This window comes from Anguilla rostrata, chromosome 7, assembly GCF_018555375.3.
Source record: "Anguilla rostrata isolate EN2019 chromosome 7, ASM1855537v3, whole genome shotgun sequence".
NCBI classification, from domain to species: domain Eukaryota; kingdom Metazoa; phylum Chordata; class Actinopteri; order Anguilliformes; family Anguillidae; genus Anguilla; species Anguilla rostrata.
Window position 1 is genome coordinate 20,712,910 of NC_057939.1, and position 27,896 is coordinate 20,740,805.

General features: G+C 44.9%; 1 protein-coding gene across 6 annotated transcripts in view; it reads left to right on the plus strand.

The window, feature by feature from the left end:
* tbc1d14 (TBC1 domain family, member 14) overlaps positions 1-22,402 on the plus strand; it is a 45,186-nt gene extending 22,784 nt beyond the window's left edge. For 3 of the 6 annotated variants that reach the window (XM_064343603.1, XM_064343600.1, XM_064343604.1), the window contains 11 exons: positions 6,341-6,459; positions 8,131-8,213; positions 9,293-9,410; positions 9,748-9,854; positions 11,939-12,019; positions 12,604-12,698; positions 14,060-14,131; positions 15,381-15,509; positions 16,651-16,760; positions 18,039-18,297; positions 18,401-22,402. In XM_064343603.1, the coding sequence (XP_064199673.1) occupies positions 6,341-6,459; positions 8,131-8,213; positions 9,293-9,410; positions 9,748-9,854; positions 11,939-12,019; positions 12,604-12,698; positions 14,060-14,131; positions 15,381-15,509; positions 16,651-16,760; positions 18,039-18,297; positions 18,401-18,457 (1,230 nt within the window). In that variant the 3' untranslated portion in view covers positions 18,458-22,402. Of the gene's footprint in view, positions 1-765; positions 1,054-6,340; positions 6,460-8,130; positions 8,214-9,292; positions 9,411-9,747; positions 9,855-11,938; positions 12,020-12,603; positions 12,699-14,059; positions 14,132-15,380; positions 15,510-16,650; positions 16,761-18,038; positions 18,298-18,400 lie in introns of those variants that run through there. The other 3 variants (XM_064343601.1, XM_064343602.1, XM_064343605.1) reach the window with 3 other exon arrangements.
* Positions 22,403-27,896: the final 5,494 nt, after the last annotated feature.

Below are 27,896 nucleotides of genomic sequence, written 5' to 3' on the forward strand. Positions count from 1 at the left end.
CCGTACTGCTTTTCCGTAACCCTGGCTAGTCTCTGTGATTTATTTATTTTTGTCCAACTTCCTATTTATAATGTTTTGATTTCAGTGCAGCAATGACTGGTGGGACTGGTCTTGAGTGAGGTTAACAGTACACAGAAATGCTAAATAAAAATACTTCAATGCGTTTCATACCTTTAAGAAGTTCATAGTGTTGAATATGTTTATGGGTTTTGTTTATGTGTGGGTGGTGAGGTCATTCTCTTCTCTTCCTCACCTCTTCTCTACCTGTCTTTTACCTTAAAGAGCATGTGAGTACTGCCCCCCCCCCCCCATTACCATGGTCACAGGAGAGGGGGGAGGGGCAGAAGAGAACAAAAGATCAGTGACATCACCTGATTAACGGCACCCCGGGAGTCGCACAGGCTAATTCAGCGACACGGGAGCTTTTCCGCAGACAGGCGCCAGGCATTAGCAGCCGAGGTCAGAGATAGGATGGCTTGTCTCCTCTCCCTCTGTCCCCTCTGCTGCTGATTGGCGTGGCCTGGCTGGCTGAGCTCCTTACAGCGCAGCGGCGGTGACTAGTATCACAGATCCGCACTGATTCGCCAGGAGGGGGGGGGGGGCGAGCGAGCAAAAGCAGCAGGAGGAGGAGAGTGAGAGCGCGCACGAGAGAGAAAGAGAGAGCGAGCGAGCGCACGAGAGAGAGAGCGAGCGCGCGGGAGACAGAGCGAGAGAGAGAGTGAGCGGTTTAAAAAAAGGGAAGTGTGCGGCGGGGCGCGTAGGCGCAGACGCGCGCATGCGCGGGGCGGAGGGGAGCGGCCCAACGCGCCGCGCTGCGCCGTAATGCGGGGAGGCTCAGTCTAGCGCCAGCGTGCCAGGAGCAGACTCGGCCGGAGCTCCGCACTACCATGCAGCCCGCGCTGCCGCTGCCGTCGCCCCCGCCGTCGCCGCCGCCGCCGCAGTGCCACACCGGGGCGTGTCCCGCAACCGGGCTGCGCAGGCCCCCCCCCCGCCGCCGCCGCTGAGCCGCAGCACCGACGCCCCGGGCGTCCGCACGGAACGCCAGCGTACATGGTGAGCGAGGGGGAGCCCGGCTGTGCGTGCGTGTGCGTGTGTGTGTGTGTGTGTGTGTGTGTGTGTGTGTGTGCGCGCGTGTGTCTCTCGGTCTCTCCCACTCTTCCTCTTCTCTCTCTGCCTCTGAATCTCGCTCTCCTTTGCTTCCTCCTCTGTCTCTGTCACTCTCCATTTCCCTCTCCCTCTCTGAGGCGCTCTCTCCATTCTCCTCCCCCTCCTCTCTCTTCCTCCCCCCCCCCTCTCTCTCCCTCTCTCCCCCCTCCCTCTCCTCTCTCTCTCTCTCTCTCTCTCTCTCTCTGGAGGTGTGAGTGTTAATGGAGATCTTCAGTATGTCTGGGCTGGTGTCTGCAGGAGCTCATGGCTGAAGGAGCAGACTGTAACAGCGAGCGGGCTCCAGACTCTGATCTCCGCGCTGATGATAGTGTCACATTGCAGCCCTCCTGGCCCGCTGTGTTATTGATGCGGTCGGCTGTATCTCCTGCTCAGTGAGCGTGGCATTTGCGCTGACTTATGTTACCGTCTGCTGCTGCGGAACACTGCTTTTTTTCTAAATGCCCCCTTTGTCCTTTTTGTTGTTGGCACGCAGTAGCGCATTTTGGCGCTTGCTCATTTTTGGCACTGCGACGGTTTACGGCATGTTGTGGAAAATGCGTTGATGTTTATAGGGGCGCATCATGTGCAGAGATGAGATTTTACCTCTGACTTTCCTGGTGAGCAGACAGTTCCAGGGTTTTTCAGTGCTCTCATGAGTTTGCTTCAAAACAGGAGTAGGTCCTTGTACAGGACTCTGTACATGAGTCTGTCTCTCTGTACAGGGCTCTGTCTCTGTACTGGAGTGTGTCTCTCTGTACAGGACTCTGTCTCTGTACATGAGTCTGTCTCTGTACTGGAGTGTGTCTCTCTGTACAGGACTCTGTCTCTGTACATGAGTCTGTCTCTGTACTGGAGTGTGTCTCTCTATACAGGACTCTGTCTCTGTACATGAGTCTGTCTCTGTACTGGAGTGTGTCTCTCTGTACAGGGCTCTGTCTCTCTCTGTACATGAGTCTGCCTCTCTGTACAGGACTCTGTCTCTCTCTGTACTGGAGTGTGTCTCTCTTCATACAGGAGTCTCTCTCTGTACAAGAGTTTGTCTCTCTCTGCATAAGTCTGTCTCTTTGTACAGGAGTGTTTTTCTGTGGACTGAAGTCTGTCTCTATACAGGGTTTTGTCAAATTCGAACTCTGTCTCTCTCCCTGTACAGGAGTCTGTCTAACAGTACTGGGGTCAGTCTCAAACAGTGGCTTACATCCCCGGCACTGTTGTGGGGTGTGTGTGTGTAGTCCCCAGGTGTGACTCGTAGCCTAATGGCCTCTCTCTTTCTCTGTGGGCTGGCCTTTTCACACGGGCTGTCTTCAGGAGGAGAAGTGGGTGCCTGTCTCTCGTGTAAGTCGGGGAATGCAGCGCCGGGGTCCTGTTTGGAGTGTGGTGATGTCACTGCTCTGCGCACGCTCCTTGTGGGAGGTTGCCCGCCGGTAAACAGGCTTGTTTTTGTGGTGCGCAGGTACCCCAGAGACCGGCACCTTCGGCAGCGGGCTCGAGCATCGCAGTGCGGTGCCTGTTTGCCGCGGAGCCCAGGCCGAAGCTCGAGCCAGTGTTGCTGTTACCACGGGAGCGGCAAGGAGTTAATGAAACGTTACAAACGCGGTCACATGGGGGGGAGTACTATTTCCCTGGAGACGGTAACCCAGGGATGCAGATGCTGTAACCACCGGAGCGTGCAAATGCACAAATCGCTTTATTAACTCGGGGTAAAAAAATAAAAGGATGCAAACCCGAACAAGATGATGTATTCAATTTGCATCTTGTGAGCAGTAAATGGATTAGGCACATTTAACAGCTCCACTGGCGGTGAAGTTAAACCAAGGAGATGCATTTTGCATCTGGTTTACTGCAGCGGTTATAGCCTGGCTGGGTTTGTAAAATCGGGCACGTATTTGTTTTCTGTGTTTTTATAAAATGTCTTTGGTGGAGGGGGATAGGTGGTAATTAAAGCATGTCCCTGTGTGGAGTCTCAGAATATCCTGAGTGGGAGGCTCGGCATCTCGGCACGTCTCCTATGATCACTGTAATTAACACAAATGGAGCGAAAAGCCCTGTGCAGTGACATCACGCATTATGACATCACAATGGGACTAGACCTGTAGTCCAATCAGTTTCACATGGAGAGGGGCGCACACCTGGGCCTCTGTTCCCTGCCGATGGGGACACGGATGAAGACAGACTCGTTAAGGGAAATGCACATTATTCAGGGAGACCTGTAAAATGTACCAGGCACTGTAGTTGAGTTTGGTGTGGAGGTATTGATTGGTATGTGAGTCATGAAGACGTGGCGAGGGAGGCGGACATGTTCCTGCCTGATCGCATTAAGCCGGCTGATAAGAAAAGAAAAGCGTTCTCCATTCTGGCTCACTCGCTGCTGATACCTCGCCGCTCCCGACCCCTGTGACCTGCTAGATCAGTCAATAGGGTGTGCGTCAGCGTTCCTCTGTCCGTCACACAGCAGGAACGCGACCTTCCCTGGGCTTAGACCCCTGGGACTTCTCCGCCCTGTGTGTTTGTTGTGACATTGGCCTGCAGTGATGCATTGTGGTCTGGGAGCCGGTCATGTGACCACAGAACTCCAGGTTTGGTCCCTGTGTGGGTCTCCAGTGAGCTGCTCAGACTGGATTGCTCTACAAAGGGATGACGTGTAAACTGTAAGGCTTAAAAGCCTCCCTGGCGGAACTGAGGGTAACGTTAGCGTGACGTGCTATGATGTCAGGACCACAGACCTGAAAAGCGTATCGTGCAGTTAAGAGCGACTCATGCTGTATTCAGGCCTGTCATTGGTTGGCCTGGCCCTGATCCCAGACTCACCGTGCCAGCACTTCACACAGATTGGTTTTGTCACCACCTGGCCTCCGTGAGCACCCCCCCACCCCCACTTCTTCTTTCGGGTTCTGGCCAGAACAATCATCACAGAGGCCACGCAATCCCGCTTCCTCATTTTCTGGAACAGTCCACCGCTTTGTCCCCCTGATGAAGAGGAGAACGACTGCGGCCTCTTGCTCAGCGGTGTTTTGGTGACTTTGCATTTCAGGAGGATATCACAGTGAATGCTGGGAAGATTGATCTTCCTGAACAAAGGGTGGTGTCAACGCATTGCAGAAAAAGCTGTAGCCCTCAGTAGCTTAATGCCGTCATTTTGCCTGGTTGGTCTGTAAACGGTCTCGTGTGAATTATCCAGGCGTCAGGTGAGGAAGAGGAGGCAGTGCGGGGGAAGAACCGACTTCCAACTGAGAGGGAAACGCAGCATCCCTCAGCGGGTTCCAACTACGCTTTAGCTTCAGTCTGTCCTTACAGTATTAATCAAGTAAAAAGACACGAGAGGCCTTTCTGGATGTTTTCAGCCCCACCCCCTTCACTGCCCCACCCCCCGGTACACGCTCTGGCCTGATTTCCCTGTGCTTTAGGGAGAGGATGTGCAGATGATGATGATGAGGGTGTGCGTGCAGAGGGACTGCACTCGATCGATGGGGGTCCGTAACGGCTTTATTAATTAGCAGGCCGAAGAGCTAGAGGTTTACCCGGCTGTTTCGTTCATGCCTTCTGGCTGTGTTTAGAACAGCTATTTTCACAGCTCCCGCTGTTGTGGCCAGCCCCGCTCACATTTTGGCCAATCGCATTCGCAGCTCGTGCTGTTGTGACCAATCATGCTCACAGATCAAACTGCTTTGACCAATCACAGTCACTCTCGCTGTCGCTGTGTCATTGTTTGTTCCGCCAACGTGTACAGAAGTTGGCGCCTCTGGCCCCGTCATTGACTCAATGTCAGTCGTCACAATGGTCGCTACATGCGGAAAACGGCAACGCTGTCCTGAGCCTAAAAGTTTTTTATCTTAAATTAGAGCCCCTAAACATTGAGAGGAAGCAAACTTCTCTTCGTGGAGCAACAGCTTTTTTGTGTGTGAGTGTGTGCAGAGAGATGATTAGGCCTGCTCATCTTTGCGGAAACCGCAGCACCAGACCGTGATGCAAGACCAGCAGCTGCTTTCGGCACAGAAATGCAGTTTAAAGAGGCATGTCCAAACAGTTCTGTCTCCCTTGGCTGCGGCGTTCCAGTGTCACTGCTCACTTTCAGACAAGCTTTCGCAGTGACCGCACGCAGCTCAGAAGTGTGACCAGTGTTAGTTTTGACCAGTAATTTTCCATCTTAAGAGAGGGCAGTCTGTGTGAGATTGGACTGGAAGTCAGCGGTCATCGAGTTCTGCAGACTGGTTTGAAGCAGTCTGCTTTTCATTAGTAGAGGGCAGTGAGGCCATCTCAGTCATGAGTGCTTCTCCCCCCATATGACTGTGACCCCTCCCCCCATACAAGCTGTGACCTCACGCCACGTGCCATACAAAGGCTAGAGGCATTGACCTTTGTTTCTCCATTGCTTTCCCTTTCAGAGTCTGAGGAAGGATTGTTTTAGGAATTCAGCTGGCTGTGTCCTCTTGCTCATCCATAAATAAGCAGAGTTCCTGTAGAAATATTGTACTGTAGAAAGCTGTTTTTTTTATCCTCTCTTTATTTTTTATAAAGTGGTGCAATTTTCCTCTTAGAAAAGTTAGATACCATATATTGGAATTAGAATGCTGCAAGCAAAAAAAAAAAAAAAACTATGTAAAATCCTTGTGTTTCTATTCTCATATTTGTGCCAAGTCTGGCACTATCCAATCCACTATGGTAAGGTCACACCCTGAACGAGTGCAGCTAGCATCTTTGGAGAGGTGTTGTTATCTATCCGATGCAGGCTTCTACCAACTGCTGTTTTACCCTTGTTATCATGCTTTTAATCTTCATCTGTTAAGTACTCTTAAAGGTATGGTTCATGTCCTAGGCTTATTCATTGTTTAAAAAAAAAAAAATCCAGTGAACTTATTTTCAGTTTGAGCTATTTCCTGTGGTGCTGTGACTGCTGTGCATACCAGCACAGTATAAAAACTAATATCTGTCTTTATAACTTTGAATAACCGCTATACAATTAATCTGTTGATACTGTACGTACACATCTGTGCTGACGTATATCAGGTATATGTTCTTGCATGTTATTTATTTGGACTTCTGGATGTTTTAAGAGTAAGTACTTGCCACAGCAGTCCTTCACCTGGGACTTGAACCTGTAACCTGCTGATTACAGACCTAACTGTACACACTGCACCATGCTGCTGTCCTCACAGGAAGAGGAGAGTGACTTTCCCCCCCCCCCTTCTCGTTTCCTCAGGAATATGAAACAAGAAGTGGTAGACCTGGCAACCTGGCATCTCCCAAACAGAGCGTGAGGAAGAACCTGGATTTCGAACCCCTGTCCACCACAGCACTTATCCTGGAGGACCGTCCAGCGTGAGTTACATTTACAGTTTAGACATTTAGCAAAACCCTCTTATCTAGAGTGACTTACACAGCTTACATACAGCCCGTTATACAGTTGTTCACTAAGTAATTTACTCAAGGGTACGACAGCACTGTCCTACCTGCGAACTGACAACCTCATAGTTGCACAAGTGCAGCTCCCTAGCCGTTATGCTAACACTGGCAGAGTTGGCTAACTCATGCAGCCCCTCTGGGTTCCTCTGCGCGTAGCGTATGAGCGTTAGCGTGATGTTGTAATGCTAGGGTTGCGTGTCATGTTTTCGGCACGTAGCCGATGGGTGGGTCCCTGCCCGCTCTGTATGATGGGTCTAGATGTCCCTGTTTCTCAACAGCAGGAGGGACCCTGCCCAACATGCGGCCAGTCCCAGCCCTAAGAAAAGCTTTCTTAAGCTTACACTTTTTACACACTGAGTGTACAAACCCTGAGGATAAACATTATCAAACAACAGAATAAATAATGTTTATAAGGGTTTGTATTCAGAGGCACACTATTCTGTAATTATACAGATGTAGCGGCAATTTTTGTGACATTCTTAATACAGTATTGCCCTGCACTAAATCTCTGGTAGGACACTGCCATTGCACCAAGGCACTGAATAGTAACGCTATATATATATATATATATATATATATATATATATATATATATATACCGTGTATGTACATATATATATACGGTTTCGCAAATGGATGATGTGGGACACATAAGTCAGATGCTACACTCGTTGCCATACCAACCCCTCCGGTCTGAATGCTCTTCCCTACCTTCCCTGGCCCTCTCTCCCTGCCCCTCTTAGGCTCCTCTTAATCTGAGAGATGGGAGTGTGTAATGAAAGTTTAATGCCGCGGTGTCCCTGTAAGCTGCTTACTGCAGGCTCCCCCGGGTCCCCTCAAACCCCACAGGGCCCCAGCGCTGATGCACACATTCATATATGCTCATATCCCAGCACATGCTAATGCACACACTCGTACAGTATACCCTAATATTGAAACCTGCACAGGCTATTGCACATGTTCAAATGTCTTCATATCACCCAAATCTCCCTTTAGTTGTGGATGGGGAAGCTTCTCTCACCCTTTCTCACTTTCTGTCCTTTCTCACAACTACTAATGCTTCCAAGTGCTTCTCTCTCTCTCTCTCACACACACATACACATCACACACACACACACACACACAGACACACTCACGCATACTGATGGATTGATCTCGCTCACTGCAATTCAATGCACCAGTTTTATTGGTGCGATCATAAGCAAGGTTGTAATGCCAAAACAACAAAACAAACGCTGAATTGTACTGTTTTGTTCCAAACCATTCCTTATAATCCCTATAGACCTCTCTCTACAGCAATGGCTGATGGGAGATTTTCTGTTTGCCATTGATAAAGGCCAGTGCCTGAGGCCTGAGCAGTTTAATTTCGGAGCTTGTTGTCATCCCTAATTAAAATCCAGGCTGTTGCCATCATTTCTACGGAATACCATGGCACAGTGGCCACCATCTTATCTGCAGGGTCTTGTTCTCATTTGCAAACCATTCATCACTGTTAAGAGTCACCTTATTCTGTCTTCTTTTTTGTTAACCTTACCTGCCCTTTGTGTGTGTGATTGTGTGCATGTGTGTGCTTGTGTGTGTTTACAGGAATCTTCCAGCCAAGCCAGCAGAAGAGGCACAGAAACACAGACAGCAGTATGAAGAGATGGTGGCGCAGGCCAAGAAGCGAGGTTGGAGCTCTCTAAACACGCTCTCAGTACATCTAACAATTGAATTCTGTAACGAGATAAATTTTTACATGTTACACACAAACGTGTTGTGCATGTTACATTATGCCGCAGGCTTGTTTTCCTTCCTTTAAAAAAAATACAGAATTTCTCAGCATATGTTGCTCTCTGAAGGAAAATAAATGGCAGTGAAATAATAAATCTATTATAAAATATGAAAGGCATTCCACTTGAGTGAAAATGTAATGTGCAGCTGACAGGTTCGGCTTGTAGCAATTTCAGTGAGCACAATCCTGCGTGGAATTATTATAAACAGACCGCTTCTTTCCTTGTGCAGGTAGCTGCGTATGTGTAGGCCTGGGCCATGAAACTGAATATCAGCATTTGAAGACTCTAATGCTTGAAAATAATGTGGTGTTTTACATGTCAGCAATCACATTCAGTCTTTTTTCAGGGTTTTTATTCCCCTCAGTTCTTGCAATAAATGCAAAATAAATAAAGACAAGAAAGTAGAGAAAATTGTCTCCCATTTCTGAAAACTTTTAAAATAGGTGGAGTGAAGCAGAGATGAGGTGCTCGAAGGTGTGCTTCTGAGATAACCATGGGATGTTTGTGTCACACATTCTCTGTTTAATAAAATGAAATATTTAAAAAATAAAAGCCAAGCTTTCTTCCTGAACTGACAGCTTGGTTTCAGTGCAGGCTTGTAAGCTTTCTTTCTCGGGCGTACACTTTCATCGCAAAGACAACTTTTAAACTGCGACATCATCCACACAAGACCGCAGTAGTTTGAATTAAAGGTCAGAATTGATCTTAAAGATCATGGCCTTGATTGTTTGTATCCCTGTACCACAGATATAGATGTACTAGATTGGTGGAACAGGAGTAATGAAATGGTATAAGTGTCTCACAGTGGAACAGGGGTAATGTAATGGTGTAAGTGTCTCAGTGGAACAGGAGTAATGTAATGATATATGTGTCTCACATTGAAACGGGTAATTTAATGCTATAAGTGTCTGAGTGGAACAGGAGTGATATGATGGCGTAAATGTGTCCTGATCCTGTTCCTGTTCCTCCTGCAGAGATGAAGGAGGCTCAGAAGAGGAGGAAGCAGCTGGAGGACCGATGCAAGCTGGAGGAGAGCATTGGCAACGCTGCACTCACCTGGAACCAGGAAATCCTCCCCAACTGGGAGACCATGTGAGTGCTCTGATTGGCTGCGCTCGTTTCCAGGGCTCCGGTTGCCCTGCTGAGGCCCCCCGTGAGCCCGAGTCCCCGCCCATCAGTCCAATGCATTTCAGTTCCATTTCATTCGCTCCAGTGCCACTTTACTGCCAGTACTGTGGGCAAACTGAAGCTGTATAAGCAGTTGAGTTGAGAAGTAAAGAAAAATGTTCTAGACAAAGGCTTCCTGAACTGCCCTTCCTCTTATTCCTTTTTGTTCTCTGTCCCTGTCCCTCTCTCCCTCTTTTCTATTTTTGCTCCCTCACCCTCTCTTCTTCCCTTCCCTCCTTCTCTCTCTCTCTCCCTGCCACAGGTGTACGTCTCGACGGGTTCGAGAGCTGTGGTGGCAGGGCGTACCCCCCAGCGTCAGGGGAAAGGTGTGGAGCCTGGCCATCGGCAACGAGCTCAACATCACCCACGGTATACCACCCAAACCCCCCCGTCCTCCTACGCTTACACCTGTTTATTCATCCATTTCTTTATTTCTGTTCCTGCCGTCACTGCAATCAAGTTTAGCCCACGATGGTCAAGTATGCTAGTAGGGCAAAATATCTAGAGAGGGAACGCTATGCTAGCTTAGCTATGGGCCTGAATATGAACATTAAAAATACGCATGGCTGCACTTGCACGAGCTGCAGTTGGAGACACATTGTATCGATCAGTGGTCTTCAATCCTGGTCCTGGAGAGCTACAGGGTCTGCTGGTTTTTGTTTTCACCTTAAAATCAGCACCCAATTGAGACCCAAGACACCAGGTGAGATGAGTTAACTGTGGTAATCAACTGCTCTAATTGATTCATGAAGTGCAGAGTCACTATGAAAACCAGCAGACCCTGTAGCTCTCCAGGACCAGGGTTGGAGACCACTGGTATGGATGTTCTGGGTTTAACCCTATTCCCTGCTGACCTGGAAATGAGGACCTAAGTCTAAATAATGCACCCCCACGGTGACCTTTCCCAGTGGGGGTTCTGAAACAGCTCTGCTGCCCTGTCCGCCAAGCCCTGCATGTGCTCTCAGATTTACACTCTTGTCACCTGCCGTCGTTGCTGTGACCACGATTTCTTGGACGCAGCGCCACCTGCTGGCCGTTCAAAGGGACTTACAGCAGAACGAGAGCGGGAAGCCCCCGTTTTCTCGACCCCCTCCCCCCCTCGACCGCTCTCAATCACTCAGTCTGATAAACTGGAGTCATTTCTATGCCAACGCGAGTGCCATGTTTGTTTGAGGAACCGGGGAACTCGGACGCGCGTTCGCTAGCGTGCTAACGAAGCGTGTCGGTGATAGTCGCTTGTTTAATTAAAGTTTGGGAATGAGGAAGAGGGAGGGGGCTGTGACCGAGATGTGGGCGGGAGTGTGAGAGGCGGAGGCGGAGGTGGGGAGAGAGAGAGAGAAGGTGTCGGTCTTGAGGTTACACGCGCGGTGAAGGCTCTTCTGGCGCTAGCGTACGAGGCTGCTGTAGCGGACCTCCGCAGCTCTGTGGTTTCACACTTGCCTCTGGCTTCGCTCTGTGCGAGAAAGCGTGAACTCCTTCCTGTCCGGCGAGACCAGTTTGCGCTTAAACTGTCAGAAGAGTGGGCTGCGGGCTCTTCAGAGAAACGAGCAAAACACGAGCAACCTCAGCGATCGATTGCAATCCTCTCCTCACAATCTTCGGAGATCATTAGGTTTCTCTTTTTGGCTTTTTCTGCAGCCGTCTTCTGCTAATATAAATACCTCTGAATTGCTCATTGTGGGAATTTCTGATTTCGTATAATTGCATAGTGCGGTTTGCTTCAAACACCTAGCTTCCTGTCGATTTCACGCAAGGTGTGTAATTAGCGGTTGGTGTTGGTGTTACTTTTCAGTTCTTGTCGCTGGGGGATGATAAACCTGACGTAAAAGAACAAAAAAAAAGCAGGGTGAAACCATAAGGCTGAAAGGACGTTCCCGCCTCCGAGCAAACGTATCATAAAGCATCAGAGGCTGCGAGCACTGGAGAGGCGGGCTGTGGCGTATGTCTGTGTTACTGTGTCACTGCACTCCTCCTCCCTCTCTCTGCATTCCCTTCACATTCACCTCCACCATTTCTCCCTCTTCCCCACATTTGCTACTGTCACCTGACCAAGGGTTTTGACTAATGCACAGGTGCATAACATGGGCTGATCCGTTTCAGGATTTCACGCCAACTTCTGCTCTTAATTATGTAATTAGCTCGATCATATATGGGGCTGACATTTGTATAAGCGGCAGCTATAGCTGCAAGCGTATACTAAAGCGTATGCTAAACATTTTACTGTGCTGAAGTACAGGAGTAAACCAACGTAGTTCATAGAGCTGTCAGAAAACTAAAAATAAGGTAACTGGTTGGAACAAAAACCAGTACGCGGACTGACCCTGCAGGACCGGAGTTGTGCAGCCCTGGACTGATGGATTCGGGAGAGAGTGCCCATTGGCCGCAGAAGGATTAAGGGCATTAGCTCTCCCGTGACCCGACGGGCTGATTTACACGTCTGCGTTCCTTTGCAGAGCTCTACAGTATCTGCCTGTCCAGAGCCAGGGAGAAGTGGAAAGCCATGCCGACGTCGTCCTCCGACACCGAAAGCGAAGGTAACGCCCCCCTCCCCGCCCCATCAGCCCCCGCGGCACCCTGCACTAACCGTCGTCCTTTATTTAACAAAATAATAAATGGGAAAAAAACTTTTCACAAACTATAAAATGAACTTGGAAACGAGCGTGACATGCCTGAGCGTGTCACTGGTGCCAAACGGGTTAAGCCGCCCCCTGACTCGAAACTCGGGATGTGCCTTCTGATTCGTTTGATGTTGGAATGTTCCGGAGCTTCCAAACTGAATATTGAAATAATCAAACCTAGTATTTCCCCCTTGAGCAATTTATGCTGTTTAAGTTGTTCCTGTGTGCATTAGGCTCACTACGGAGATATCTGCAGTCACTCACACTTTCAGAGAGGGAAATGAATATTATCAGTCAGGTGCCTTAACTCTATGAATAATTATCTAAGAATACTGATGAGAAAGAACACTGAATAACTAATTTTTCTTAAATCACATCTGTATTGATCCAAAAACTGGCAAGAGGTCTCACTGTCATATTCTGGCTAATTCCATTTTAGTCAAGTCTTATTTTCTAAGAACATTTAATCTGACCTGATATGTAATTCTGTGCTCATACAGATGCTGGGTTGTCTCTAGCGGACAAAGAAGCTAGCCTGGAGCTGATAAAGTTAGACATTTCCAGAACGTTCCCCAATCTCTGTATATTCCAAAAGGTACGTAACTGAAAGCTGTGGTATGGATCCATATGTGGTATGTGTGAGCTTAAAGGTCACCAAGGTCATACGGAACACTGATAAATCTTTTTGCCTTGTCATTTGCCTGTCCAGATGTACATGCACTGTTCCTTTCTTTGGCATGTCTGTGCGATTCTATTTGATAAATTGTGCTCATTTAGTGCAAGATAAATTCATTATTTTATGATGTCACATTGGTATTCAATCCAGAGACTTTTTTTTTTGAAGAACCTTTGAAAAGACTTCATGAGGGTGGGTGTATACTGCCCCCTGCTGTTTGCTAGCAGATATGACACTTATATAGCGCTCCTATGCTCGCTTGGCCTTCTGCATTTTTCATTAGTGCGCGAGTCTGGAGAAGAGAGAAGAGTGTTATTGAGACATTGCTGGAATAGTTTCATCCCCTCAGCTCTGTCACGCTCTCACTCAGGGTGCAATCTCTTTGCCAAATTGTCTTTACCGTAACAGCCACTGCTAATCACACAAGTGCATCACTTGAGCCAGACTTGAGCAGTGTATGTTAACTGTAACAATGACTTGTCCGAAACTCCGCCAGCTGTCTAGTTCAGCAGGCTATTTATTTCCTTGCTGGGAAAGGAAATAAAGAAATGTGACAAATAAAGAAATGTGGACAGATGTATGGAATGTATATTTCAGTTGCACATGAATTCTGTTTCTCTGTTGATTCATAACTTTGCTAAAATATCTGCTTCTCTTGAATTGCCTGGGGACTGAACATTGCAGATGTTGCAGGGGTTACTGTAACATAGGTGTTAATACAAGTATTCCAAATCAGTTAAATATTCTGTGTCCCATGATCAGACTGCACTCCCTGCTCCCCCAATCACGGCCCAGTATGACATTTCACTGTTTAAATAAGGACTTCCCATCAGACATCTGCTCACGCTCTTGCATTCCAGCAGGGAGGTCGGCCATGTCAGTTAATGACCTCTGCGACCTTCTCAGGATCTCCTTGGATGATCGATGAGAAATTATAAGGCTGTAGTTAATTAGCTAGCATTCAAGTGCTGGACCAGGTAATCGATTAGAGATCTCGTGAGCAAACATTTGAAGAATCCAACATTCGGCTACATCTCGAATGGAGAGCTTCCTTGAACCGGCCTTCCTAATTGGTCTTCTGGGCTCGGTTGTTCTGGACCTCGTCTTGCTACCTCGTGGTTGCAGGTTCAGATCCTGCATGGGGCAGTGCCGTAGCACGCCTGTGCAAGATGCAGTGTCCTGAACTGGTTTAGTAAAGACTGCTGTATAAATAATGAAACGTCCGCTTCTTCATATGAAACTTGTTTGATTCTTCATGTGAAACCTGTTTGCTTCTTCAGGGTGGCCCTTATCATGACATGCTGCACAGCATTCTGGGAGCATACACCTGCTACAGGCCAGATGTGGGATATGTAAGTACAGATTTCATGCCTTTTTATTGAAACCCACTCTTTAGTCTTCCCTCTCAACACATGTTCTGTACTTGTAGTTCTCTTTTAAAGGTCCAACAAAAAGTGGCCTGACTCACCACAGCACTAACAGCCCTTTCTTTTTGACTTTTTAAATCTTCCACGCCCTGCCCCCTCCCAGTGGATTCTGGGAAATTTACAAGTTGCGTTTGTGGAGCACTTGTGTGTATGTTACAGCTGGTGAAATGGCTTTTAAGCTTCCACTGTCCAGCTCTTTGTAAATCAAACCAGTATGAAATGTTTCTGTAATGTGACAGCATATTCATTGGCAATGTGAATTTTTTGCTGCAATGGTATCGTTTTTCTTGTTTACTTTTGAAAGTTGTTTTGTGTGCGTGTGCGTGTGCGTGCTTGTCCGTTTGTGTGTACCTGTGTGTACGCGTTTGTGTTTAAGTTGTGTAATGTGCTGACTCTGGGCTAGTTTAGGCGTGCTCTGCAGCTGCACACGACCGGAGAAGCCTAGTTATCGCTGAGCAGTTATCTAGTTATCTGCGGTCTGACTTCCTTTGCTGGCCTGAACGTGAGATGGAAACCGCAGGCCTCTGTGTGTGCGCCTGAGCCGCGGGGCCCCTCCTGCCTGCAGGGTCACGCCCCACGTCAGGCTGGGCAGAGCTAATAGTGAGAAGAATCTTAATCTTACGCTGCCGCTGAAACCGGAAGTATAACCCCAGAGTTGCGCAGTGCGTGAATCAGCATTCCGAAAACACTGCGGTCAGCTGACGGGGTGGGGAGGTGTTCAGTGTTCGAAATCCATATCCACAGTGCATTCATGTGTGCAGAGCCTGTGACTGTTTTTTTTTTCTTTTATTTTTTATTACTTCACTTTCTAATTAGTTCTCATTTTCACAACTTTCCTATTAAAGGCAAAAAATATTGCTTACAAACTTATTCTAGGAAGAGCACTGTAATAGTAATGCTGACTATTGAGGGTTCTGTAAAGAGCTGTAATCACTGCAGGACCCAATGAAAAATGGCACACAGTGGCACGGGGCATGTCTGTCACTGTGGGCATGAAGTACGGTCTTCATTTTGTTCCGGGAAGGTGTAGTTCAGATACAGTGGACAGTGGCACCTTGGCGTATGTCTGTGCGTGTGCATATGTGTGTGTGTGTGTGGCTCTGTTGTGTGAGCGGCATGTGCGGTTATGTAAAGTTGTAGTAAGGCATGTATGTATGTGTTTCTGTGTGTCTAGGTACAAGGCATGTCCTTCATTGCCGCAGTGTTCATTCTGAATCTGGACACTGCTGATGCCTTCATTGCTTTTACCAACCTGCTGAACAAACCCTGTCAGATGGCATTCTTTAGAGTGGACCACAGCCTTGTGAGTACATTACCTAAACTCTCTATGTCCTGCACCCCACACTTTACACAGTACAGCCCACTAGGCCCAAACACACTATACCCTGCACCCTATACCCTACACAATACAGCCCACTGGGCCCAAACACCATATACCCTGCGCCCTATACCCTGCACTATACAGCCCACTGAGCCCAAACACCATATACCCTGCGCCCTATACCCTGCACTATACAGCCCACTGAGCCCAAACACCATATACCATGTGCCCTATACCCTACACAATACAGCCCACTGAGCCCAAACACACTATACCCTGCACCCTATACCCTACACAATACAGCCCACTGGGCCCAAACACCATATACCATGTGCCCTATACCCTACACAATACAGCCCACTGAGCCCAAATACTCTATACCCTGCACCCTATACCCTACACAATACAGCCCACTGAACCCAAATACTCTATACCCTGCACCCTGTACCCTACACAATACAGCCCACTGAGCCCAAACACTTTGTATACTATACACTACATCAGGGGTCCCCAACTTCATTCCTGGAGGGCCACTGTGTTTGCAAGTATTTGTGGTTCAATTTCATCAGCAGCCAATTAAGGCCAAGAGAACAAGGTGTGTGTATTCTTCAACCAATCAATGGTTAAAATGAATCACTGGTGCTGAAAAAACCAGCAGACGCTGTGGCCCTCCAGGACTGGAGATGGGCCTCCCTGCCATACACAACACAGCCCACTGAGCTCTGCACCTAACCTCCCTATATTAAGCACCCTACACACATAGCCTTCTGAGCACTGCACTCAGTCTGTTACCCCCCTGCAGCTGGAGCAGCATAACCTGTGCCCGACCTATAGTTTGCCTAATACTAATGCTAACTGCACACTGCACACAAGCAGCCTTATGAGCAGAGCAGTCTCTTCACTCTATACTGCACATTGCGGTGTCCTCGCACGCTGGCCTGATTCATTTCAGAATGAGAAAATCGATTTGTCTCTCTGCTCTAGCATGTAAATTATGTTCTGAACCCCCAGGTATTCCACCTGTGTAATGATAGGAGTGATTGGATGACTGAGCGATTTAGTTTTTGTGGATGTCTCTGCATGGTGGAACTCACTTTTTTCCCACCCTCCCCCATCTTTCCAGATGTTGACTTACTTTGCGGCATTTGAAGTGTTCTTTGAAGAGAATCTACCAAAGCTGTTTGCACATTTTAAGAGCAACAACCTAAGTCCCGATATTTATTTAATCGACTGGTAAGTCACCTCTGTCTTTCTTTCGTCACTGTGTTTGTTGAACTGCATTGTGGGTATTCTTCTGTGGAAGAATGTAGACAAACTTACGACAGGGGTCGTGACAAGTGTGACCCATCGCTCTGCCCTTTTAGAATAGCAACTCTGCAACTACTGATAACCTGTACAGTAAACCCTCTGTATGTGTGTGTTGTATAGGATATTCACCCTGTACAGTAAACCCTCTGTGTGTGTGTGTTGTATCGGATCTTCACCCTGTACAGTAAACCCTCTGTATGTGTGTGTTGTATCGGATCTTCACCCTGTACAGTAAACCCTCTGTATGTATGTGTTATATAGAATCTTCACCCTGTACAGTAAACCCTCTGTATGTGTGTGTTGTATAGGATCTTCACCCTGTACAGTAAACCCTCTGTATGTATGTGTTATATAGAATCTTCACCCTGTACAGTAAACCCTCTGTGTGTGTGTGTTGTATAGGATCTTCACCCTGTACAGTAAACCCTCTGTATGTGTGTGTTGTATAGGATCTTCACCCTGTACAGTAAACCCTCTGTATGTATGTGTTATATAGGATCTTCACCCTGTACAGTAAACCCTCTGTGTGTGTGTGTGTTGTATCGGATCTTCACCCTGTACAGTAAATCCTCTGTATGTGTGTGTTGTATAGGATCTTCACCCTGTACAGTAAGCCCTCTGTATGTGTGTGTTGTATAGGATCTTCACCCTGTACAGTAAACCCTCTGTATGTGTGTGTTGTATAGGATCTTCACCCTGTACAGTAAACCCTCTGTATGTGTGTGTTGTATAGAATCTTCACCCTGTACAGTAAACCCTCTGTATGTGTGTGTTGTATAGAATCTTCACCCTGTACAGTAAACCCTCTGTATGTGTGTGTTGTATAGGATCTTCACCCTGTACAGTAAACCCTCTGTATGTGTGTGTTGTATAGGATCTTCACCCTGTACAGTAAACCCTCTGTATGTGTGTGTTGTATAGGATCTTCACCCTGTACAGTAAACCCTCTGTATGTGTGTGTTGTATAGGATCTTCACCCTGTACAGTAAATCCTCTGTATGTGTGTGTTGTATAGGATCTTCACTCTGTACAGTAAACCCTCTGTATGTGTGCATTGTATAGGATCTTCACCCTGTACAGTAAACCCTCTGTGTGTGTGTGTTGTATAGGATCTTCACCCTGTACAGTAAACCCTCTGTATGTATGTGTTGTATAGGATCTTCACCCTGTACAGTAAATCCTCTGTATGTATGTGTTGTATAGGATCTTCACCCTGTACAGTAAATCCCTGCCCCTGGACCTGGCGTGCCGCGTGTGGGACGTTTTCTGCCGGGACGGCGACGAGTTCCTCTTCCGAACTGCGCTGGGCATCCTGAAGCTCTACGAGGACATCCTGACCAAGATGGACTTCATCCACAACGCGCAGTTCCTCACCAAGCTGCCCGAGGACATCTCGGGCGACGAGCTCTTCGCCGCCATCGCCACCATCCAGATGCACAGCAAGAACAAGAAGTGGGCTCAGGTGAGAGGCCAGGCTGATTTCTGCAGCTGAACCCGGGATGCGGTCAAGTCAATGTGTTAAGAAATTTGTAGTGTTAACCTGTTTTCTTTTTTTTTCTTCCCAGGTTCTGCAAGCATTGCAGAAAGAGCAGGAGCGAGGCAGTCCTGTCCTGAAACACTGAGTGACAGAAAGCTCATGCACAGACACATACCCTGGACTGAGACTGACACACACATACACAACACACACACACTGAGACAGACACACAGACACTGGACTGAGACTGACACACACACACACACACACACACACTGAGACAGACACACATACACACACACACACACTGAGACAGACACACATACCCTGGACTGAGACTGACACACACATACACACACACACACACTGAGACAGACACACAGACACTGGACTGAGACTGACACACACACACACACTGAGACAGACAAGGAGACATGCACACACACAGCTTTATGCTCACAGTAATGGTATATATAAATATATATTTGTTAAAGCCATTTGTATGAGCTACGCCTTGCTGGGGGGGGCAGAGAGGTGGACCGTGGGCAGTGGATGGTCTTGACTTATGCGTGGCCTGATCTCACCAGACACTGGACGAGAACCTTCAGCAGAACTCTTTGAGGGGAAAGCCTTAAACACTGCCCATCCTCCCCCCAGCACCCTACCCCCCATCCTCACCCCCACCCCCTTTGAGGTACAGACTGATATAAACCAAACAAAGAAACAAACGGATGTCAACGAATGTAAACACCTTCCATTATCTTATCAGGGTTTCTACCGGACACTGGACATCAGTTCCCAAAATGAACTCTATTTCTCCTTTGGGCATTTCCATGTTTGTTGTCTTGTCAGTTCTCTTGTCAATCAATCAATCTGCTATCATTCCAGCTGTGTGTTTACTTTGATTAAGTTTAGTTTTTTGTTTTTTTTTTGTAATTAAGGAATTACGAAATCCTGGGGGTCAGTTAGTTGAAATTGTGAACTGAATTGAGGGCATACAGTGGGATAAATGTAATTCTCAAAGTTACCGTTGCTCCTGTTGTAAAGGGTTGGTGTTTGCATGTGGTTTGAAGGTAACTTCTTGCCACGGATATCGGGTTTGGAACAGGAGCACGTTTGGGCCAAGGCACTGCGATAGGATAGTGACATGTTTTTTCTCTCGTGAGGCATGATGGGTACTTTCACCGCACACTGGCAGTGGTTGCTTTGTTTTTTGTCGTTTATTTTCTCGGTTGTCGTTTGTTTTTATTTTGGTTTGGTTTGTGCACATTTCATTTTGCAGAGTTGTGTTTTTTTATGAATGCTGTCCTTAGATGCGGTTTGCTGTCAAACTGTTGCTTTTCTTTTGCCGCTCTTTTTGTCCCTCTCCACATGCCTTCCTCACTTTACCCTTATGCACTAGCACAGGAGTATTTCGTCTCGACTAAATATTTCTACTTGATTCTCAAAGTGTACATTTTAGGTCTGTATAACCTTATTTTTGTGTTTGTGTACTATTCCATCTGTATAAATGTGTTGAGCTTTGTGTATATTTGTATGAAATAGTTGCTGCAGGCTAGTCTATATTCTGAATCTGAAACACTTTGATCTTTAGGCTGCTTCACCAAATGTGTTTGGCTACTGATTCCTATGTGCAATAGAAGAATTTTGGAGAGAATGTCGAGATTCCTTTAGCTGGACGAGGGGATCGCCTTGATGAATTATTTATTTGTTTTTCTCTGACGGTGCCCAAAATTTGGACACTGGCTTGTGGCTTAGTCGTACATCAAGTGCTTTTATTTATTTGAATGCCGTTTTCTGTGAAGGCGGGCAACGCGGCTCACGCTAATTGCTTTGGTTCCTTCGGCCTGGTAGGGCAGACTGGATTTAGAGAAAATGATTGAGGTTGAAGAGGCAGAGCCCACGGGTCGTTTAGTCGGATTGAACGTTCCCGGCGAAACCAAGAGAGGACCGTTACTACCTGAAGGCTGTTCAATCGGACGGGACACTTCCAGTGACACTGAGAGACCGTTTGTGTGCTGAGCCGTTCGCACCTATGGTCCATTTCATCCAATCGGACATTCCAAGTGCAGTCATTAAAAATCAGACACAGGTGAACGCCCTTCTTTTTGCCTGCAGAGCTGAATGGACTGTGAACTGAGGCTGTTTGAAATTGTTGTTGCATCCCTGCTCTTCACTTTGTCACTTGCGGAATAGTGAGAGCTCGCAATTGAGCTCTTTCAAAGTTGAAAGAGACGTCCCCCACGAATGTCCCCTTAGCTCGGACCGCTGTCTCTTCGCTGCCTCTCACCTCCCCGTTTTATGTTGGAAAAATGGTGTTTTGGAGTGAAGCGATCTCCGGTTCACTCGTTTAACATGTGAGCTGTTTTACAGCGCGAGGCCCAGCTATCCAGCTGTACCTGTTTTGGTTCAAACGCTCGTCCTCCCATCTCTACGAGTCTCTTCTTCATTTCTTCTTCTCTCCTCCTCCTCCTCCCCTCTATGCAGTGTGCACTGCCCTGGTTTACTCGTCATGTTCTGTGAAGTTTCTTTTAACACACTCCTTTTCCACTCCATTCAGTGAAGGCTGTATGGAAAAAATGTTTTGTGCAGTTTTTTTTTTCTTCTGCGCTCTCGCTCTCATACTGGTTGTGTTTTTGTTTGAGGTGATCTTCTGGTTCTCAGGAGACTCTGTTTCCAGTGAGACCAACTGTATGTTACACTCCTTTGGGGTTTCGGGATCTGAATCGGCAGGACCACAGAGACAAGTTGGTCGCAGTCACATGAGTCTTTTTGCGAAGGAGGGCATTGCTTTATGTTTTGAGTGTTGTGATCGCTTCATGAAGAAATTCTAAGTCCTCAAACCTGGGGTTAGAAACCGCTTTAGATGTCTGTGGACAATAACTTGCGTTTTAATTTTTTTTGAAAGCATTGTTTTTATGCTCGTGAACTGAATCGCATTTCAGAATTGTCAATACTTTAAGCAAGGCACAGGAAATGATTTGGAACTTTAACCCATTGTTGATTTTTAAACATGAGTCTATTAATGTGGAAGGAGCATACCAGTACCCCAAAGGTAAATCAATTTTTCTGGGTTAGCAGGTTTTCAGAGACCAATGTTTTTAGTCCAATAGTGGTTAAGTAAATAATTAGTGTATGGGTAGAAGTTCTGCTGGATAAATTTAAACCCAGTTGAATAGAATACTCAACTTTCATAGACCACCCAGCTTTTGGAAACCATAATGCAATGCATTGCTGACTGTCACCTGACAATCAAGAGACATCTCTATTCATCCACATCTCCTGCAATCCGGTTACAATCTGTAAGTGTCTCTGTTCAATCAGAGCTCTTGCATTCTGGTCACTTGGCAGTCCAGAGGTGTCTGTACAGCCAATACCTTTTCGTTCCCATAGCACTGTTTGTCCAATCATATATCATCCATTCCAGTGTACTGATCATTTTAAATTTTAGTGTAGACACTCACATTCTGACATGCTTTTTGTGTATTTGCGTTTGTTGCTTTGGTTCTTTTTTGTTTTGTTGGCTTTTCATCATGTATCGTGTAGACATTTTCTCCATGTTACCAATACTATTTTTAAATTGATGAATCCTTGAATTTTGTGTGTTTGTGTTGTGTGTGTTCGTGTTTGTGTGTGTGTGTGTGTGTGTGTGTGTTAAGGCTAGCCATGTCACAGGCAGATAGTTACACTCTACATGTTACTGGGGTCAATTTTAGCTTTTCAGAGGACTCATACGAGGACCTTTCCCATCAAACCTGCAGATATACAACCTGGAAAATAATTATATTATCTTCTCAAAATAAACTGTATTCCTTTTTAGATGTGTGTGTGTGTGTGTATGGCTGTAACCAGAGAGAAAATTGAAACATGTCTGTGAAATTATGAAATTCTGCTAACTTTTAAATATGATTTTTGTTTGTTTTTTGTTTTCTGGAATTTAATATTTTTGTCTTGCATTTTAGGATGTGACTACCACATTTCCAAGGGACTTACTTTAGTTCATTTTGGAGAATTTGGGGAAAAAACTGGAACTATATCTCACTTGAAGTGTACATACTGTTTTATTAAATAAAGCTCTGTACATACAAAATTGTGCTGCCTATGTGGGAACTCAATTACCCTGTGCATCTATTGCACAACATATGGTCAACATTTATTCTCATCTTGGAGCCTTAATATTGCCATTTATTAACTCCTTTTAACAAGGTCCAAAATTCATTGTATTTTTTAGATTAAGTATTTTCTTGGTGATGACCACTAACATCTAACATATGAGATCAATAGTACTACCATTCTGTAATTTATTTTTTTCTGGTGAACATGAAACACCACTGGCTGTTCATTCATTTTGATTCCATTTATATTGACTAATGTTCACCTTGCATTCTAAGTGCCCTGTCACATATTGCATTCAGGGATCACATTTGGCATTTTCCATAGACTAAGGAAGTGTGATACTAAAGGTGATTATATAGAATTAAAGTGACTTTTCCCATCATAAAATAAATCCTACTAATAACGATAATGGCACACATTAATAGTATTTTTATTTACGTGCAGTGATTTGTAACATTTTCAGACTGTATTCCTTTAACACACTTGTATAATGGATGCACTTGTGTCTCTTTCATTGTAAATCCTTATTGATAACAGACTAACAGAACGTAATGTAAATGTAAAATAACCTGATGGAAACCAAGCCAAAATTGAACATCCTATGCACACATGCATGCATTCGCACTCAGCGTTTTGATTGTCCAAGTGCATTCCGGTGACCTTGAGGCTCTTGGCTCTGTATCGATTTTTCCCGCTTGCAGTTATCTTGGTAAAACACTAGGGGGTTCCAAATCCCAATTATGTACCTGAAAACAGGAAGGCAAAAACTCATTTCTGACTGCAAAATTACATTGGTTTCAGCTATAAAATCACATGTCTTGCACGTAAGAAACCACACCTAACTTCCTGGGGTATTTGGGTGCCTGCATTCAGTAAAGCCACAAAGGCACTCCAGCATGACTCCAGCTCTGACCTGCGTTTAGGGTGTGAGCAGAGATGGCATCTTTCCTGGCGGTTGCTATCGAGGTTCTGTGTGTGGCATTTCTGTGGTTTCCTTCAACAGAACAAAGTAAGATTTTTAAGACCTTTTTTTATTTTTATTTTTTATATGTCATATAGCAAAAATATCCATCAGGTATCTTGAGCTCGGTAGCAGTGTTTCCTCCCTTGCCAAAAGTCAAGCTTGGCAATGGTGCCGTATGCAGGGCGAAACTAAACTTATCATGCCACAACATAGATATATAGCGGCCTGTCTCGGGTGCTAATGTGCATATAGTTAAGTGTAAGTTTCAAAATAACAATTTTGTAGATACAATTTCTGTTACATTTGTTTTTAGTAACCATGCTAATAAGAAATAAAAGTGAATGTTATTTTAAAGATAATGAGAATATGACAAGTAGTGGTTAAAATACTGCTTTAATTAAACTATTGATTCAAAATTGTATGCTGTTGCAAGAAAGTCTATTGATTGACAACCATATCCTTGTGGTATGTTATAAAAAAACAAATGGGATGCAGTCTCAAATTGTATTGTACTGCCCCACAGTACAGTCAAATCCTTAAAAAAATAGTGAATGTGTTTATGTAAGAAATGTAATAAAATAGATGGTTCATATAAGCATTGCATATACAACCATTCTTGATGTTTAAAGTGTACTGTAGACCATTATATATATATTTGTTGTGGTCATATCTTTTATAAAAGAACATGTACAGTAGCTATTCATTCACAAATGACATTTTCCTGCAGATATGGAAATGCCATCATATGGCCAGTACTGTCTAAAAATAGAGCCAGTCACGAGTTCCCCATCTGATGAGAAGCCTGTGACCCGCCAAGCACCTACCAGCCAAACATTTATGAGCCCATCACAAGCCGGCCAACCATCGACCAGTCTACCACCAACCTCCCAGTCACGGTGTATTACTCAAACAGTCAAAACTGACAAAAGAGGTAGGACTTTGGGGCTATGTCTTCCAGAATCAATGTCACAGGGTGCATGTACGCAGTCAGTGGCGCAGTGTATGGGCACATGCTGTGACTATTGAATGTTGGTATTTTAGAGGTGCGGAGCGCACAGCTCAAAGCACATGGCGCAGGTTGAAAATGGGCTGGATTATGATTAATATATTATCAGTAGGTGTGGTGCAGCTGTGTTCACTTACATTGCAGCCAATCAAATGACCACTCCATTCTCTTTAATAGCAGGGTTCAAAACTGATACTCAAAAACTGACTAATTGGGTATGCGTTTGCGCCTTCGGACAAATTTATTTGTGAATAAATTAAAAACTGTGAGTCAATCTATTCACCAAAGTTGTCTTTATCAATATTCTGCTGTTTATGAATAATCATGAGAACTGCACAATCCATGAACCTCAAGTCTCTTTCACACAGAAACTATTGGCTAAATCAGTAAAGGTACAGAAAATCATAAACTAGAAGTGCAGGCATGATTACAAGAGATATGATCAAGAGCTAGCTACAACATCAAGATAAAAAAACAAGTGCAACACGAAAGTGCTAGAAGATCAAAATGCAAGTGTTACATGAAAGTGCAATAGAGACAATATATTCCATAGGGGATACAATTATACAATTCTATCACATAGACAACATATATTACATATTACATAGCAATATATATGTTACATTACATGTATTGCCTTCTCTAGTGAAACAGGAGAAACAGAGAAAAGGCTCTCTAGTAGCCTACCCAAGTAGCCTACCCAAAAGTGCTTAGAGATTTCCAGGAAAAGGTCTTGTGGACAAATGAGATCAAGATTCACTTGTATCGGAGTGATAGCAAGAGCAAAGAGTGGAGGCCAAAAGTAAACTGCCCAAGATCCAAAGCACCCCCTTAATCTATGAAACATGGTAGTGGGGCTGTTATGTTTTGGCCTTGTATGGCTATCACAGGTACTGGCTCATTTGTCTTCAGTGATGATGTAACTGCTGATAGCAGCCACAGAATGAATTCTGAAGTGTACAGAAGCATCTGGTCCAGTTCAAGAAAATGCCTCCAAACTTACTATTTGACAGCATTTCATCGTAGAGCAAGTGTTTCAAAGCCATTCTTGACTGGGTCATGCACTCGATCTGAATCTTATTGATCATGCGTTTCATATGCTGAAGAAAAAACTTAAGGCAACTAGCCCCCAAAACAAGCATGAGCAGAAGACAACAGCACAGGTCTGGTAGACCATGACCAGGGAAGATACTCAGCACTTGGTGATGTCTATGGCTCACAGACTTTCAGCAGTCATTGCATGCAAAGGATATGCAACAAAGTACTAAACACAACAGCTTCGATTTACAACATTAATTTGTCTCAAAAATTATGGTGCCCTGACATGGACAACCTATGTATGAAACACACACACACACACATATATAAAATCTAAAAAATGTATTTTTCATAATTGTAATATTTGGTATTTGTTTTGTTCAGTAAATGCTCAAAAAATGATCATTGATGTTCTTACATACATGGTATAATGCTACAATTATTGTATGATAGAAACAGTGACTGTGTGCTTCTTCTTCCATGCAGTTGTAGCACCAGGTGCCTGTGCCTGTCCTAAGACACAAACACCTCTCATTTATTACCGCATCGACTACATGAGCAGCATGCAGATCAGAGCTCCCAATCCAAGCTGCAAATCCTTCTTTATCTTGTGAGTTCAATGTCCATCTCCTCTATTCTCCTGTAGTGTGTCCTGTCCCTGTCCACTCTCTCATAAAGGTTCCACACATTGGTATGGTCTTTTGGCGGTTGGGCCCAGTCTGGTTCTGAAGACTTCTGTAGTAGTAGGGATTATAGCCATTATAGGAATGAGCTGGCCAGGAAGGGCTCTAGACAGTTTTGACTCATGTTTCTTTAAAAAGAAAAAGTATTTTAAAGGACTGATCTTTTCCGCCTACTCTCAGCTGATCTCATTTAGCATACCTTACTAGTGGTATAAAAGTTATTCTGTCTGATGCAATGCAGTTTGCTCTCTTCTCACTCTTTGAATTTTTTTTTTATTTGCCGTATGTTGCACCATTGCCGTTACTTTCCAGTCATAGCAAATATGCCATACATCCGCTGTGCTGCTATGAACTGTGGTGTGTGGTGTTTTGCTTATATTTCCCAAGCGTTTTATCAAATCAGGTTTGATTGAAAGGTTGGCTTGTGCTCTGTCTGTAGGCTTTCATTATAGTCAGTCTCTTCACCACCCCATTGAGTTTATGATTATCCTAACTGAATGCATTTAGCTTCCCTCGCCACTTCTTAAATAATGATTTATTATTATTGATTCATAAACTGATTTAAGAGTTTTTTACTTGCCATGTATTTGATAGGGACATATACATACATTAATGTAGATACACATATTTAAAACAACTGATGCATTACTTTGCACCACCAAATTTTAAATTATACATTTTTTATGCCCCCCCCCCCCTATTTTTTCTCCAAGATCTGGAATGCCTGATTTTATGTGTGTGTGTATGTGCGGTGTGAGTGATGAAACTTTATAATCCTGGTCAACTGAAACTCTCTCTTCCCTGGGTGATGCTAGAGCTGTTTGTGCAGTGCCTTGTGGGGCTGTCGGCCACAGCCACTGGCATCATTACCGCAGATGTATATCACTACTTTTTAGTGTTAGCATCATACACAGGGCTGGAAAATGATGCAAGTATATGTCTCAATGATGGGAATTAAGAGCACATAAACAATACTGTGTCTGAGGGCTCTTCACCTCTACTTTGCATTCATGCTGTGTCTTCATACCTCCTGAAGCTTTGCTCTGAAGTTGAATGTCCCGGATATATGCATGGCCGTTGCTCCTGAATATAAGGAGAAGTATATAAACCTGATGGCGTGAGTGTTACATTTATCCAAAATTCGAGATAGAAATAGTAGAATGGAAGAGTGCCGTGTTTACTGTAAATGATAAATATAAATAATACATATAAATGACAGTGGATTTTTTGAATATTTTGATGATGAAGATGATTTTAGTTATTAAGATGAAGCCTGTTAAGAAAGATCTTGTGCCAGGATTTTATTTTATTTCATTTGTTCATATTGCTTTCGAATAATTTTTCACTATCAGACACATTAAGAGAATACTAATGAACTAAATGCTTGAAACAAAAGCATTTTCCAGATTCTGTGCTACTTACATATGTGTATACATGAAAGTTACTGATTTATTTATCTTCAGTATACAGTATGAGAAGCTGACAAAACGGTGATTAAAGCATTTTACATATTCAGGTTTATACTTTGAGATAACAAATATTTTAGTCAGGTGTCGAGTATGAGTGTACATTAAATATCAAAACATTCTTCTAGTATAAAAGGTATGCTGATTTTATTTTATTTTTCCTGCAGGAATGTCAAGGCAACACAAATGCAAGTATTTTTTAATTTTTTTATTTAGTATCTACTGTACATGATTTCAGAATAATAATAGTCATAATCTTAACCACAAATGCACTTAAATATTCATACATTTATTTATTTATTGTACTCTCA